The following is a 17,960-nucleotide window of genomic DNA, read 5'->3' on the forward strand; positions in this document are numbered from 1 at the left end:
ATGTTAACAATTTAAAAAACGTAACCCCACATAGCACCTTGAAATTTGCCATTCATTTAAAAATGTTTTAATCATATTTCATTTTCTCACAGACCTTGTGAGGTACGTAGAAGAGGGATTGGTCCCTATTTTAAATAGCTTATTAGGTAAGAGAATGATTGTGGGAACAGAGAAAGAAATGAATTATATGTCTCAGCGCTATTGGCATAATTGTATATGCCAGATTTTATTTTATTTTTATGATAAGTTTTTATATGAAAGTCCTTTGAGCTAAGCCATATGACTCAGCAAAACTGCAGATGTTGGTGATTAATCGGATTCTACTGCTTAATGGACATGATTGTTTCACAAGGGCAAATATTGTTCCTCCATGAAGACTCATTAAACTTTGTTATGTGCAAAGGTCAGCTGTGTCAGTTTTGGCTGAAACTGAAAGGTGTGGACATTTAAAGTATGTGGGTTAAAGTAATGAATATGGAAAAGATAATTGCCCAGGATTTCTAAATGAGTGTTTGCAGCTCAAGTGTATACTTGCTGTGGTGATTATTGAGTATCATTTGTACATTTGTATGCTTCTTTTCATCTGATTTTTTTCTTTTAGATTAGACATAAGGCCAACTCTTGTCAGTTTTAAAACAGTCACTAATTCTGCCTCCCAGATGTAAGAGAAGCTCAGATTCCTAGAGCTTTGTCCTTTCATTTTCACATATTTAAACTAATACTTGTAGAAGAATTTATAGCTTCTTCTCTTATGAAGAGTAATTTTCTGTATGAAGATTTATGTGAGGCTCATATTCAAAATTATTCTTCTTGAACAGAACTATAAATATTGGTAGAAGAATATGGTCATGGAAATTTTATTTTTCTGGATGTAATCCTGGAACAACTGAATATGCTTGTTTTTAAAATGTGTTGTTATTTTCATTTTAGGAAAAGCCCGATGGCTCCCCAGTATTTATTGCCTTCAGGTCCTCTACAAAAAAAAGTGTGCAGTATGATGATGTACCAGAATACAAAGACAGATTGAGCCTCTCAGAAAACTACACATTGTCTATCAGTAATGCAAGGATCGGTGATGAAAAGAGATTTGTGTGCATGCTAGTCACGGAAGACAACGTGTTTGAAGCACCTACAATAGTCAAGGTGTTCAGTAAGTAGTCTGACGTATACATGCTAAGTGGGATTAATGTCTGGTACTAGAACATGTTCTTTAGGAAGAAGACTCAACTCTCTGTAGTGTCTCCACAACAGGCATCTATGTAAGAGGACTTCTTGCAATCTTCATTCTGCTCATGCATGCTGTCAGCAAGGAAAACAAAAAGCTGAAATTCAAATAGGAGTTTTGCAGTGAGCAACTAAAAGTTTATTCTCTCTTGTTTTGTTGGGTAAAATTTCCTTTGATATATGAAGTACTGCTAAGTGAAAACTGGCACATGATCTGTAACTTCACTGACATGTACAAATAAATGATCTGTGTACATATGACATGTGTGTGTATATATATATGCATACATACATACATCATGCATATCATGTGTACATATATATGTGTTAGGTTGAGCTGTATAACACTGACATTTTGATATATAAAAACAATAAAATACAGACAAATTCAAACTATCTTATGACTCAGAGATATAAACTTTTGATGTATGTGTGTATTTATGTATACTACACACACATCCTGACTTTTAATGCTTGTTGATTTACTTCTTCAGTGTCCAGTTAGTTTAGAAAATTGCCCTAAAATAGAGACGTTCACCACACCCTGAATGTGTATGCGGACTACACCAAGGGGGAAGAGTAGGGTAGGGTCGGTAGAAGAAACTTGGGGTCATTACTGCAGTCATTATGGTGAAGTTACTTTGCCTTATGATAATACACAGTTAATGTTCTTGTGCAAATAGCTATGCAAATGAATGATTTGAGAAGTTCTAATTAAAGCATTTTATCTTTTAATATTTGAATAAAGAGTTTCACCTCTGTAACATCATAATATTTTAGAAATTAGAGGGAGAAAAATGGGTCTCAAAAGTTTTTCACAACACCAGTCTTTTTTAATTACGGTGGAAGGTCTCAACTTTTTAATATTTTTGCTCTGCTTTCTGATAACTTGACAGCACCTAGAAATTATTAAAATAAACAGGGAAGAAGAAAACCCAGAGAGCCTTGCTACTACAGCAAGTAACCATGAATTTTTCCTATTTCTCTTGTACTAGCCTAGGCAACTAATTAGGAACTGTCCCTTTAGTATTTATGTGGATTTCAAAGCTCCTATGAGCTCATGACACAGATTCAAAGAGTACTCATATCATAGAAAGAAACCTTTGTTCTCCAGAAGAACCTTGGAAAAGCATATTACATGTTTCAGTTGATTACTTTTCAGCTTTTCTTAAGGCATTTTCCAGAAACTATCCATCCTTTTTAATCATTTTATGTATCAAACCAAATGCCAACTGTTTGTTGGTATTGCCTGATTCCATTAAACACTTCAAATAATCTGCATCTTGCATTTGCCAATGTTTCATCTATTTTTTTTCTCTTTCTTTTATTTCACTTTGATGTTAATAGGGAAATGGATGGTACCCTGCTAGGGACACTTTTCCTAAAGAGAACAACAAAATTATTTTAATTAGGCCATGAAGCCATAAATATAAGCATAGAACAAAAATACCCCAGTAGGTACAGAGGTAAAGTCACAACACTCTGAAGGTTATGTGTATTGAGTGGTCATTATCAGGTATCTTTTTCACTATGTTAAAATTACCAAATATCAAGAGTTTACAAGGAAGTAGAGAAAATCCAGTTTCTTCCATTCAGAAAAATCATTTGTGACAGTTTTCAGAATACACTTTAAAAAAAAATTGCCATACAGTAATCTGAAAAAAATGTACTTGGTCTAAATCAATAAAATTTGTAAGCTGTTTTAGAATACAGAGTATTTCTATGATTGTGAAAACAAACTCACACCCCACATACCGCCAGCAGCCCCCTGCCCCCTTCTCTTTTGAATGTTTTTGATAACAAAGTGATTCTCAGAAACAGAATTTGCATTCCAGGCTCTGGGCCAGGGAGAATTTAAATAGACAAGTTAAACACTCTGGAAAATGGTGTTTTATACTGAAACCGTGGGACCCTCCAAGTCCAATTAAATGAACAGCACAGATCATGATAAAGAAAGTGTTTGCAAGAGCATATAGGGCTTTGCTTTTTTAAAAATAATGAATTTACTTTGGGTCACATTTGGTGAAGCAAACAGCAGCTGTGACAGGCAGGCTTTCATGCTATGCATGTATATATTACAGTCACTTTAGAGTTACTAGGCTCATCAATCAGTCCTCTGTTTCCTTCTGTCTTATCCCTTAGCAACATGCCCTGTGTACCACAGAATCAAGGGTGGTTAACTTGAGCTCATCCCAGATCAGCTCACTACAGAGGGCTGTCTTGACGGGCAAAGTCAAACTGTTTTTATTCAAACTGGATGCCATGACTGATGACTTTATTACCTCTGATGTAGGATTGTTTTAGTTTAAAGCTATTCCTCAAATGCAAGAAATCATGCCCATAGAGCAAAGCAGATCCAAATCAGTCACCTGCTTTGTCACCACTAATACAGCTTTTTGTTTTGTTTTTTGAAGTTGAATATCATCGGAATCAAATTGTGTTTGTATTTAATGCACATTTGAAGTTAATAAAACCATTTAAAATCCTTAAAATTCCCAAAGATTCATTCCAGTGATTGTGCGAAAGTCTTAGAGGTTAAGTGGGTACCCAGATTGCCATACGGCTGCCGGTGGTATAATGGAAAAATCACTGAAATGGTCCTCAGGAGACTTGGCTTTCTAGGTCTGCTGCTAATTTCTGACCTTGGGCAAGTCACTTCATCAGTCTGGGCCTATGATTCCCTCTCCATCAGAAAAATGAGTGCATTGCATTAGATGGCAATTGTCCCACTGTGTTCCTAGAATCCTCTTGAGGGGCTGATGAAGAAGCTGATGAGGGTGAGGAGTGGTTTCTGCTAGATTACCTGGAATTCTACCTACTCAGTATTTTAAAGTGGTTTCATGGTAATTTGTTCAGGAACAAAAAAATGGGGGGAGAAGTGCTCCAGCTCTAAAAAAGCATTTGAAAACCACAATCCAGGTTAATCTATAAACTCTTCTGCGCTGGTGTTACAAGAAAGACTGTCCCCATGACACGGTCTGGTGCACAGCCGGGCCAGCTCTTCCCTTGGTGGTGGGCTGTGCTGGTGGGCTTCATGCAATCATTTTAGAGCTTTCGCTTGGATACTGTTCTTATCAGAACTGGGCATCCCTCCTTCCATCCTCCCCAGGAAAGGAATCAACCTGGAAGTAATTTTTTTTTTAATGAAGGAAGCAGAAAATAACCTACTCATGAATGAGACCTACACTGTATGTTTCACTTTAATTCTTTAAATATGAAAAAAGGCCTTTCCCATCTCTGGAGGAAAATAAACTATGATTACATGCTCACAATGCTTTTCTTAAAGTATGTGAGGATTTATGAGAGGTAATTGCTGACAAAGTACTGAGGAAAGCTCTCAAGTCAGTGTAACCAGTCCAACTGCTTTTCCTGCTCTCCTCCCATAGCAAACTGAGCTGTCCTGTGTGTGGTTTTTGATAATAACACTAGTATATTATGAGTGATACAGAGCAATTTTGCACTCATCACTCCATCCTCACCTGGCTGTGAGACCCTTGACAAAGTATTTTAATAAAGCAAATAAATTTGTAGCATGACTTTCCCTTTCAATTCTCTATTCGGTCTTGAATTCTTGAATCCTATTAAGACATAACTCATGTAAAATCTTTTTTAAACACTTCCTAATCAATATGCAATTTTGCTAAAATAGTATGTGTCCTCTTTTATGGTCCTCCAACTAATACTCATCGATTGTTACAAGCTAATATAAGGAAAAATTACATACAATATGTAGTTAATATAGAGAGTTTGAAACAAAGCTTTTAGGAGAAAATAACTCCAAGAACATAACTCCAAGAACGCAATAGGTATTACCATTACTTCCACAGTACTCACTGTGACTCTATCTTCCAAATAGAAAGATGAATAACTGTAAAGAGGACTAAATTTCAAGCATCCTTTCAATAGGCTTCCCTGGGGTTGCTACAGTTTCATTCACTTGAAATAAGAATAAATTTTATAAAATATTTATGGAAGCAAAGTACACATAGCCATGGGTAAAGCACCATCAGTCTTAATGCATCAAGTGTTTATGATTTGATGTTCATGGATAAAACACCACAGAGTTTACAAAGCAAAGTACGGGAATATATTCTACATAAGAGTGTACACAACTATTTTGGTATATGATTTTGGTGAACTAGAAAGTAGTGCAATTTTGCAAAACTACCCAACCACATTTTGTATTAAAAGCCTCAGGTTTTTCAAAGGATTTTTCAAATCTCTCCAAATAGCAAGAATACATTCTACTTAAGGAGAAACAACAAACCATTTGTCCTTTTCTTCTTGTTAGTTCTGACTCTTGATTGGCTGCATAATTTAATATCTCACCTCTTTTGAGCTTTCAGAGAGGTATAAATAGCTGATTTTAGTTTCCAGAGAACTCTAGCTTACTTAAGCACCCAGAATTTTCAATTTGCTTAAATTTTTTGAATGCAGCCCTTTCTCAAATTTATTAGACATTTGCCTTAAAATATGAATTCCAAAGAATTTAATGTTTTAGTATGTTGTAATTATGAACATTAATGATATTATATTACCATATGCTTCCCAGAAATTACTATTTATTTTGAGTTTTTTATCAGATTTTTGTAAATCTTTGGTCACATTCCTAACGAACAGGCAGGCAGAAGTCACTTCTTTGTGTTAATGTAATTCTGTTATGTCTTGCCATTCTTCTATATTTCTTTTTTCTATTTTTTTTCTTATATTTTGTTTCCAGTCTGTGTATTTGAAAATAGATAATCACTTTTGTGAAAATTGTATTGGAGAATTATATTCCTAGAATTAGTAGTAAATAGGTCTTCCTATAATTAAAGTGGATGAGTTCAACACATAGGCAGATTTACTATTATTATTCATTATTCTAATTGCTAATATAAAGCAATCACAAAGGTGAGATTAGCTCTCAATGTTAACCTGAGGAAGTTTACATTTCTTTGCATACAGTCTTGGTGATATCCACTTTACTGCTCCAAAGACTTTTTGTCTTCACTTTATTTCCTATAATGATCTAGGCAGGTAACATGTCTGATAATTCAACTCCAAACTGAGAAATAATTATACAAAAGCCAGTTTAGTCTAGTTTGGCAATAAAAATTAAAAATATTATGAATGGCAAACCATAAGACTATGAAAGAAAGAATAGCTGGTTGTTTTTATTTGTGTGTTTATTTGAAAATAGAATAAGTCTGCTCCATGAAACTCACAAAAATCAATAAAAAAGAGACAATATCCATTTTCTGTAGAGTTAATTTTTTTAGTAGCGCTAATTAAAAAGAAAAATTAGGATAAAATATTCATAAAAATCCATTAATGATAGATAACTAACGTTTGAGATATATAGGAAACCTGGGTTTCTACAGCCCTCAACTACTTGGTATTTCTCATGATTTTAGAGCAGTGATTCTTAAACTTCATTCTACCCAAGAATCACCTAGGAAACTTGTTTAAAATTTTATAGGTTTTATAGGATTTTCCCTGGAGATTCAGATTTAGTAGTCTAATAAGCAGGTCTCAGAAATATGCACTTTAAATAAGTACCTCTTTGATTAGGATTCATGTGGATTCAGGTTTTCACCTACAGATCTGGCAGTTAATAATAAGTAGAAAGGGCACGTGGTAATCAATTGCAGATACAGTAAGCTCTGTTTCACTATCAAATCCATATTTCCTGGGTGTTGATTTAACATCCAGAAAACATGAATATTTTATTCCAAGGAGTAATAAGTTTTAAAAATAATATTTAATATAATAAAGCAAATATGTGGAGAGGGTGGGCTAATCAGATTTCATAATTACAGATTATATGGCAGCTATATTCTTTACTCTGTGGCTTGTTTTTCTGCTTTAAATAAGTGAATTATTTTTCTATAATCCAGATCACAAAAGTTCTTTTGTTCTTCCATGGGTACTTAAAAGCTTTTTCTCCTTAACTTTAGAGCAACCATCCAAACCTGAAATTGTAAGCAAAGCACCATTTCTGGAAACAGAGCAGTTAACAAAGGTAACAACTTTTTTTGATTAATTGTCTTTACTTAGCCTAGTGTTAAATGCCCTGGACTCAGATGCTATGACAAATAAGTAGACTTTGCTCTCGTGGACTGGACAGTGTCACAGGGGGCCAATCAGAGAGTCTGCATGATAGGGTAGGGACACAGAGGTTGTGGTCATTCTGGAGAGAGGAGAAAGAGATGAGATTTAAAAACAAAAACAAAACTAAGAAACAAACAAAAAGCACAAGTCTTCTTACTTGAATGGGCTAAATGTTTTATGGAGTTATTAAAGGTGAGTAGATTTCATTCATAAAACAATTAGAGAAAGCTTTCCAACAATATGAAATATGCTGTGAAGGAGAATGACATTTTGGGGGTCACATCAAGTTATTTGCACTGCTGGAATTTTGGATGCTAAGACAGTGGGCTAGAGAGTCCAGTGAAATGATAAATCTGGAGAGGTAAAGAGAGGCTAGATTATGACAAGCCATATCCCATGTAGGGAGTTTGGACTATACTGACAAGTTCAATTACTGAAAGTTGAAGTAAAGGTGTGAGAAGATCAGATCTGAACAATCACATTAGCAGAGGTATGAAGGGAGGTTGTTTTTAAGGGGGGACAAAACTGGTCTTACATATTTGGGCACATCAGCTGACCAATAATCCTATTTTCATATTGACAAGCACCAATGAAACCAAGGTAGTAATATTTCCTCTTTATTTTGCAGTTGGGCGACTGCATTTCAAAAGACAGTTATCCAGATGGCAACATCACTTGGTACAGGAATGGAAAAGTGCTGCAGCCCTTTGAAGGAGGTGTGTATGAAGTGGGTGGTGACTTCAGACGACGCATTTGACTTTCTCTTCTCTAGGGATTCCTTAGACTATCCTGCATCTACATGTGTTACCCTCTTTTGAGCTATGACCCTAAGCTTTGTTACTTTAAGTATCCATTAAATTATTAAGTGATTTTTAAAATGCCTTTTTAGCCCTTGTGCAGAAGAATTGAGAGCAGAGAAAAATTATTTCTGTATATGGCAAGTTCTAGAAGTTAATTAAAGTGAGTGGGAGATAGAATTCCAGGATTCTATTTCTATCTATGCCTCTGATTCATGGTTTTGAAAAGACATCCTACCTCAGTATATGTCAATTTTCCCTCCTGTTAAGTACAGTAAGAAAAACAAAACTGCTTCTCAAAGGTGTTATGACATTTAATTAAGGATTGTCATTTTCTGATGAAAGATCTTATCATTAATGTTCTTATTTTCTTCAGCGGTGGTCATAATTTTTAAAAAGCAAATGGACCCAGTAACTCAGCTCTATACTATGACTTCATCCCTGGAGTACAAGTCAACCAAGGCTGACATACAAATGCCATTCACCTGCTCTGTGACGTATTATGGACCATCTGGCCAGAAAACAATTAATTCTGAACAAGCAGTCTTTGATATTTACTGTAAGTAACTCAATATATAATTTTGTAAATTTTAAAGTCCCAATCCAAATTCTCAGTCCAATACCCTACCCTGATTCTTCATTACCCAAATAATCTCTTCCTCCCGAAGTGCTTCAAAGACAGAAAGAATAAATGCTTTTCCACCTTATAAAATATTTCACTCTCTAGTTAAGAATGTCTCTTCTGTATTCTGCTAGATGCTATGTTCTTTAGAAATAAGATCTCAAACTTACTCTGATCCGTTCTGGTAGTCCTCAGCCCAAACACATATCTCTGGATATTGTAGGAATTCAAAATGCCATCTGATGATTTTCTGAATGAATGACAGATAAATAAGAGGCTTATGATTGATTAGTCTGGTTTCCAATGATAGGCGGTTTCCATTTTAATGAAAAAATTTATTTTAATAATGAGATCAGTTACATAAGTTTAAAAAGGATGTTGTATCCCAAGATGTTTTAGTTAACTTTATTTCATAGATTTTAAACACAGAATATTAGACTAAAAAGGAAGTTTCTTGATCATCTGTCTGATTTAGCTCCATTATTTTACTTAGCAGCAAAATGAGGCCCAGAGATTTTCCCTAAATTAACCACAGAGACTGGGTTAGAATTCTTTTCTCAAATGCTATCCTCTTTCCCGTAGACAGCCGCCAAGATAATCTAATGATTCAGAGCAAACATGCTGGCCATCTAGTTCCAGGGCTAGCAATTACTGTGTGTTTCTAAAGAGTAGCTTAACTACATTATATCCCAGTTTTCTTATCTTGAAATGGGAAAACTATGATATTTAACTCATAGTGTTGTTATGGAGATTAAGTGAAATCACAAATGTAAAATAGCACACTACATCGCACATTAAATGGTCATTATTAAGTACGATTGTCATTGTTATTATATGATTATTACTGTATAATGTAGAGCTAGACATAGAGTTTTGGGAAAAATGCAAGAGAGAATTTTTTTAAATGAATAAAAAATTCTTGTAATAATACCATGTGTAAAATAACCTAGTACTTCTATATTTTGGAAAAAAGGGCAGAAATGCCAGTTGAGCCTTTGGAGGGTTTTTGTTCATCTACATCCTATTTTTGTCATTTAAAACATGAATCTTATGGAGGAACAAAACTGAAATTCCACTTGCTCTAACAATAAAATGTTGTTTTGACTTAAACTTTGTAAATATGTTTCAACTTGATTTAAAGGTGAGGATTTAGAGGATTTCATTGTGTATAGCTTATCTGAAGTCAAGCTTTTATTTCTGTAAGTGAAGGCAGAATTCTTTCTCTTCAAAATATTCAATTGGAAATAAACTATCTTGGCATAAGTGCAGGAGAACAAGATAGAAATGAACATCAGTATGAGTAATAAGGATTGAAAAATTGGCTTAAGAAAGAACAGGAATGTATGTGGATGTCAGGCATGAGGAGTTGGGTGGGAAGAAAAGTGTTCAGATGAGTAAGAAGGATATGATTTTGCTGTGGCTGGTTGAGTGGCACAGCTTTTGAGAAGGCACAGTGAATGCCATGCTGGCCTTCCTGGTGAAGACACAGAAGTGTTTAAGTCATAGTCCTGACATTCAAGGAGTTTCCTTCTCCAGTACAGAAATAAGACCTACGTCAGAAATTGTCAATGCAATGTTGTGAGTAGTAAGTGACACAGGAGCTAAGTGAACAGTCTACAAGCTCAGGTTCCCAAGGACAGGGATCTCAAACTTGAGTGTGCATCAGAATTACCTGCAGGGCTTAGAACACACATTGCTGGACCTGTGCTAAAGCTTCTCATCTGGGTGGTGTGTGGAGGGGCCCACTTTGAATTTATAACAAATTCCCTGATGAGGCTGATGCTACTAATCTGAGGAGCACACCTAGAGAACCAAAACTTCAGAGCAGAGGAGAGAGCTAAGTGGAAATGACAGAAGAGTACATTCAGGAAAAGGAAAATTATTTAATTCATCCTGAGAAAGCTTGAGAAAGATGCACTAGCCCACTCTTTCCTTACCCTATTCAGTCAGTAATGCAGCTGTATAGAATCTAGCTCTTTAATCTTTGTGTTTATCTGATTCTGCCTCCTGACACTAAGATTATGTCATCATTCTTTATTGTCTGTATTTCTGTGGTGATTTCCCAAATAGTATTCCTGTCTGTTCACTCCAAACTGCCCTCCAAGCTGCTGCCAGGAATATCTTCCTAAAACATAAATGTGACCATGTTAGTGCTGTGATTAAAATTCTTTAACAACTCTTCAGATCTCTCAGATTAATCTTCACATTACTGATCTCAACATGCCTTGAATCTCTTGTAGCCATGGTCCTGCACTATGTCTCAATCTTTATCACTTTACTCTACCTTCTAGAGTCTGTTGTATTTTCCAGATTCCTTCTGTAGAACACTACTTTCATGCTTGTCCATGAGCTCTCACTACTTTGCCTTTATTATCTAGCAAACCACTTATCCTTCAACATTCAGCCAATTTTTACTGGATGCTTCCCAGTCTTCCGCATCTGTAAGCTACCAGTGATCATTGTGCTTATATCATATGCAGTTTTATGTTGTTATAGCCTTAATTGTTAAGTTTGATGCCATCATAAATAGACTGAAAGTTCACGAAAGGCTGTTTCCAGCTATGTAACTCCAGCATTTAGTGCCTACACAAAATAAATATTAACTAAAACAAATGAGTACATGATTGGACAGAAGAATACTTAGAGAGATGGGAGGAAGAAAATTTGAGTAGACTCTTTTGGTTATTATGTAGGGGTATATATAGAGAGTAGTGAGATGTAAAATGCTCACCTGACATCAGGTCAATTATGGATATCAGATTAAGAAATTTTATTTCAATCATTACTTATTGACAATGTATGAAGATTTTGAATATCATTGTAATGTTCAAAGCACTACTTCAGGAAGCTGATTTAGAGGAATATATGTGAAGGAGTAGAAAGGAGGAAGAGTCAGGATGAGAGACTGAACGAAGTTTGGCAGTGTTTCAGGGGTAGGTTAATTAGAGCCTGGACTGCAGAAGTGTTCATGGGAATAGAAGAGGAGAATCAGGTACAAAATGCATTAAGTATTCATAATTAAGACGGTGCTGGAGTGGATAAGAGAGGGAAAGGAGAAAGTCAGGGTAACTGGCAGAATGATGATTTATTAATAGAGTAAGATTCAAAGTCAGGGGCAAAAGGAGAGCAAGAGATCATTAATTTTGTTTGAGGCATGTTAGCAGATATCCAGAAAGTTACAGTTAAAACTCAGATGTGTTACATTAACATCTGATTTCAGTTTAATTCTTCAACTATCTAACACAGAGCAGAGCCTATTGACAAGGAGACACAGAGAAGGAAGTTTTGAAATAAAGAAGAAAGTGAGATAGATTGTAATTGTTCACTGTTCTGGTATCAGCTTTGATCAAATGTTGTCACAGTGATGCACCGCAGGCCAAAAGTAGTCAGAGAAGGGTCATGTGAAAGTGAGGGAGGCCTAGAAATGAAGGTTAGTAGGGGACCAAGAACAAACTTTATTTGCTTTCCAACTTTATTGGGAATGCTGGTCAGGGATCTACCTCAGGCACATTCAGAAAAACTAAAAAGAAATATATTAAACCAATCACTATTTAGCCTCAGAACATTCTGGGTAAATATTCAGAGATGCCCAAGCATGAAGAAAAGACAAAGAAGCAATCTATAACAACCCTTCTAAGTTGTTTTCTGTAGTTTAATCATAGAAAGGTAAACAAATGACTATAAGAGATGGAAAAAAGCCTCCAAATCTAGCACTTACTTGTTTTGCTTTATTAGTTAGTAAGAAAAAAAGTCTTTACAGATCAATTTTGGTACTACCAGTTTGGAAATATCATTGAATAACATGCCTCAATAGTTATTAAGCCTTATGGAAAATGTTCTGAAATAAACCTTAGCATCGTATGATTTGGGGATTCATTGTTCAGTCTTATCCAGTTGTATAACAAGTGGATACATTAGAAAGTGGATCCTTTACAACTGTCAAAACATCTCCTTTTAGTTCCTCTTTGCTAGATGTGGTCCAATATATCCAGCCTTTAATTTGTTTAGCATTCATTGTTGAGCAGTAGCTTCCACTAAAGATACCCATTAGCTCTACTTCAGGCTATGATCAAGAATGGTCAAAATGGACAAAAATAACCAAAATGGAATAAAAGTTGCACTTGGCTCCAATGAGCAGAACAGAATTACAATACATTTACAGTCCTGTTGATTGTTTTAAGGGTGTCCCTCAGTTCATGGGATTTATCTTTTTGAAAGCCTATCTCCTTTCCTGCATGCCAAAAATCTTGCAGGTGCTGTTTAGCTCATGCCTCTGTTTATTTAATATAAGGTATTATTACATAATATGAGTGCAAGGGTGCCTAATAGCTTAAGCTACTTTGCTGGTTGATCCATATATGACTATATGCATCATATATATGTATGATTCATATGATATAATTAAATGTCCTTATAATGAAATCATACAGTAAGATTGTTCCTGCTGGTCTTTTACTCATAAAATAATTATGGCCATTCCTACCTTAGTTAAAGATATTTTGCTAAGAAGAAATTGATTTTTATGTAACAGGTCTCATTGTAGTTTGCTCTAACTGAGATTAGTACTTAGTATAGCAGGTAGCTATTAACTTCAGTTCTTCTATAAAAAGATACTTTAAGTAATTACCATTACTAGCTTCTTGACAAAATTATGTATAATTTAGTCGTTTACATTGTATGTACAGAGTAATTTGGTGCTTGATGAAAATGGTTAACTTGTTCTATGACTTGCAGATCCTACAGAGCAGGTGACAATACAAGTGGTCCCACCAAAAAATGCCATCAAAGAAGGGGACAACATCACTCTTAAATGCTTGGGAAATGGCAACCCTCCTCCTGAGGAATTTTTGTTTTACTTACCAGTAAGTCCTGAAGAATCATTCCTTGAGTTAGACATGACAGATCCAAATTTGTGCCTTAGTCTTAGCAATAATATCAGGTGATTATCTTTTTTTGGCAATATATACTAGTTCATCTGTTTTTTTCTATTCTTAGTTTAATAATTATTTTTGTGTCTCTCTTTATAAAATCTCTTTCCCCTCTCTTTTCTCCTCCCTCTTCCCTTCCCTCTCTCCTTCCTTCCTTTCTTTCCTTTCTTTCTTTATTCCTTTCTCTCCTTTTTATTTGGATATAAGGCATTTTTTCTTTTGAGCTGCCTCCAGTCTTTTTTGTTGAATTAGGCAAGGCATAAATATAAAAACAAAGTATCAGAAAAGTTTTAAAAATTTGCCTCAACAGTCAAACACAAGTCATACTGTCAATATAGCAGATGTCATCAATACAATTTAAATTAGCTCCTCAATTTTCTTTGAACCACATAATCAATATTACCTTTCCAGACATCAGATTATACAAACTCTACTATCATTTGTCCAATTGGAGAAGCACATTCCCTTTTTTTCTTATCTGAGAAGATACTATTTTCATAAAAAAATACAACTGTTCTCATTGTAGCTACAAAGTGTAATCATCTGACATTTTGCCTCTATCAAAAGGGACAGCCCGAAGGAATAAGAAGCTCAAATGCTTACACACTGACAGATGTGAGGCGCAATGCAACAGGAGACTACAAATGCTCCCTGATAGACACAAAAAGTATGATTGCTTCAACAGCCATCACAGTTCACTGTAAGTCACCTTATTCTCCATTATCAGCTTCCCTTTAACAGCCTCTAATAGTCTACCTGGCTACCTTTTCAAATAAATTACAGCTATATTTTTCTTAAATAATGTAGTTTCAGTAGACTTACTGAAGTGTACCACAGCAAACTCAACTTTGGTCCAGATTTGCCCTAAAATATGGAAATATTGAATGAATCTAAAAGCTGTATCTTTTAGCAGTAGTAAACTAACATTTTCTTTCTAAATGTCCTCAGTTTGTGGTGTGAACAAAATATTCACATGTATGTTAAAGAAATAGCTCATTTGATATTTTAAGAAAATATTCAGATATTCTTCAAGTTCACAAGGTTTGCATTTGGCCCAGAAAAGTATAGATGAAACATTTTTTTCTTTATCATTATTATTAAGAATAATGTTAACATCTAAACCCAAGCAACACAAAGTTACTGCAGACTCAGCTTTTGGAAGCAGAGGTCAAGACCAGTAAAAGCCATTTATTGGCCTCTATGTAAAAAGCTATAAGATTTCTGAAACAGAATCTCTTCAGATACACTTATGTGTTATCTTTTAACCTGCTTTTGATCTCCAGATACTCCAAAAGTTCTAGTTACTCCAGTGTGGTAGAAAAAGATACATAATGAAAAGACACTTTATTTGAATGCTTTATTTTTAATTCCTGACAGTCAATATTATTGATGTACCTGATGAATCATTGAAACAAGAAACTAATCTGAACTGTTCCCCCATGACACTGAAATTCACAGAGGGCTTTGGGCAAATGTCAGTCTTGCCTGGAGGAGTAGGCCAAGGTTTCTATTAAAGCTTTTGTACCCAACAGCACCTCAAGATATGATCTGTTATAAAAGGTTTCTCCAGACCTGATCCACTATAATTCCATTGAGTATGAGGGCTTTCTTTCTTTCAAAATAGAGGCTTTAGAAATTGTTTTGAGGAAATGGTTCTAAATTTTTCATTCCTGGAAAAGATGTGGGATAGAAGCTAAAATTTTGATGGAGATACAAGGAGGTGCATGGGGGATGGAGTAACCAGATGGTTGCTTTTGAGTGTCTGATATTGGGAGCACACTGTGGGGAGCCCTATTAAAACAGTGGACTCAGGAAATGTTCACAGCCAGGCCATTTCTGTTCACTTCATATTCATGTTGCCCAGATCTGAGTGTGTCTGCCATCAAGAGCTAATTAGAAAGAAAGCAGTGACCTTTCAGGATAACAGCAATGCCACTTTTTCTGTGAGGATCAGCCAGTTATGGGACCATTTATACAACCTGTTCCATTAAAAAAAAAAAAATTACTAAGGTGGAGGATATAGCAAGCACAAAAAATTCCCTGTGGAAAATCTCTTGGTATCATTGTCCATGAAATCCTTGGAAAATAACCAATAATCTAGTGCTTATATATGGTATGATGAATTTATGTTTAAGAGATACTAGCTACTAAGGATGCTAAAAAGAAAGCCCCTGTATTTGTATTACTTGTAGATCAAGCAGAGGGTGGATAGATAGCCGAGTGATAAAGCCAAAGACTTGGCTACAGCCACTTAGTACCTCAACAATAAGCTGTGATAAAGGAAAAAAGTAACAAAAGCATGTAACAGTTTAATTAGATTTCAGTGCACTTAACTGGATTCAAATACATTTTATTTTTCAAGACTATTGGGCTTTTAGGGCCTGTATTGCTCTTTAAAGGCTGAAATATTACAAATAAATCAAGATTTTACTCTAAATTACATGAAACAAAAACATAAAAGTCCTGTTTTTGCCCATTTATCCTTGACTGCTTGTTTGTTTTCTGAAAACAAGATTTGCTCCCTTTCCATAGATGGCTGAAAGGGAGTGTGGATAGAGAAGCACCAAGATGTACTTGTACATGTTTTCAGCACAGACTTCCCATCAAGGCTTTCAGCCCACAGATCCATAGTTGCTGAAGAAATGTCTACTGTTCTTCTGCCTGTCCTACTATTCTTCTGCCAACACATACATTCTTCATCAAAACTTCCGAAGTCCGTCATCATCTTTTAAAATCACTTCTTATACCTTCTCATTATTAGCAAGTTAACTGCCTAAATAATAAAAGCTTCCAACTCACCTTGAATGGAATTTTTATCTAAATAAAATTTGCCCATATAGTCTGAGAAAACTCCACTTTTCTGTGTGATACTGAATATTTTAATAGTAATGAGAAATTGTGAAAGCGTGCTTCTTTTCTTCATTCATTCAACCATAGTTTTGGAGAGCCTCCCATCGGGCACTGTGGATACACTGTGATGACTCAAATCCCTGCCTTCATGGTTTTACAGCCTAGCAGGGGAAATGAGTATTAAAAATGATACTGCAAACCATCAACAAATTGCAATTATAACATGTAAAACCAAAGAGAAGCACAGGACACAACAGCAAATCCCCACTGCTAGAGAATGAGTCCCAGCTCTTAGTGTGGCAAACACAGTCCTTGATATTCTGGCTGCAGTGAATTGTATAGGTTTTTCTTCCATGTATTATAACCATTCACAGTAGACTACTCACCACTGTGAAATTTGCCGAGGTCTCTCACCACTTTGCCTGCTTATGTGGCAGATTTCCTTGTATCTCCACTTACCAAAGCCTTTCTCAACCATTAGAAGCCACAACAGGTACTGACTCCTATACAAAACCTTTATTACTGCTATGAAACTAAGTTTGGCCCTGTTCTGTATACTCCACAAGTCTTTGCTTTTACCTCTTTAGCCTTAGCCCTTCCTTTAGCTTTTCAACAAATATTTGAGCCCCTAATCTATAGCACATTTGCTACTCAGTGCTGATTTCATGCCGCTGTGTATTATAGTCACATAGTTGAGTGCACAGTTCCTCTACCTCAAAAATTGTAAGTTGTAAACTCATTATTCAACTCTTTATCTCCCATCACTGTTTGGAACATAGTAGCTGTACAACAAATGTTTGTTCTATTGAATTGGATTTTCCTCATACAGATCATACTATGGCAGTGATTCTTATAGAAATTACTTTCCATCTGAAAGATTATACCTTCTTAGATGTGTTTCTACTCAATTTTTTAAAAATGAGATCTGCTGGCAGTATACCTAACAGTAAATCTTATTTAAAATTTCAACTGCATGACAAATGGAATAGCATTTTAAAAATACCTAACTACTAGAGACAATTCTTTTTGAAGAAATACATAAACTCTCTCATGGTTTTTCAGTTTATCACCTGCTGTCTAAATATACCTGATTTTGCTATGGTGAGCCTTACCAACTCTTTTTATAATATTTACCTAGTCATAATCTTTATTTTCTTCCAGAAGTGATTTAAGAATTTTTTTCCTTTAAGTTACAGACCCTAGGAGAACACTTAAATGCAGTCAAAATATCAGTCATGATAACTGGAAATAAATGCATAACCAATTAGATTGACCATTCACTTGTCCACACTGGTCTCAAAACTGGCTTGAAAAACTAGACTGATTATGCTGCAGTTCAGTTATTTCAGTCACATAATCAGTTCTGAATTTCAAGTGCAATTAGAAGGATTTTTTTCTTTCATCTTCTCTTCTCCAAAATATTTTGACAATCTTATTTTCCTAGAG

General features: G+C 35.2%; 1 protein-coding gene across 4 annotated transcripts in view; it reads left to right on the forward strand.

Moving 5' to 3' along the window:
• The window catches only part of ALCAM (activated leukocyte cell adhesion molecule), a 194,930-nt gene that overhangs the window by 145,683 nt on the left and 31,287 nt on the right, over positions 1 to 17,960 (forward strand). For all 4 annotated transcript variants that reach the window (XM_057502383.1, XM_057502380.1, XM_057502391.1 and 1 more), the window contains exons 3-8: positions 931 to 1,150; positions 7,164 to 7,228; positions 7,946 to 8,033; positions 8,491 to 8,673; positions 13,471 to 13,598; positions 14,232 to 14,364. In XM_057502383.1, the coding sequence (XP_057358366.1) occupies positions 931 to 1,150; positions 7,164 to 7,228; positions 7,946 to 8,033; positions 8,491 to 8,673; positions 13,471 to 13,598; positions 14,232 to 14,364 (817 nt within the window). The remainder of the gene's footprint in view (positions 1 to 930; positions 1,151 to 7,163; positions 7,229 to 7,945; positions 8,034 to 8,490; positions 8,674 to 13,470; positions 13,599 to 14,231; positions 14,365 to 17,960) is intronic.

Source organism: Manis pentadactyla, chromosome 1 (assembly GCF_030020395.1).
Source record: "Manis pentadactyla isolate mManPen7 chromosome 1, mManPen7.hap1, whole genome shotgun sequence".
Classification (NCBI taxonomy): domain Eukaryota; kingdom Metazoa; phylum Chordata; class Mammalia; order Pholidota; family Manidae; genus Manis; species Manis pentadactyla.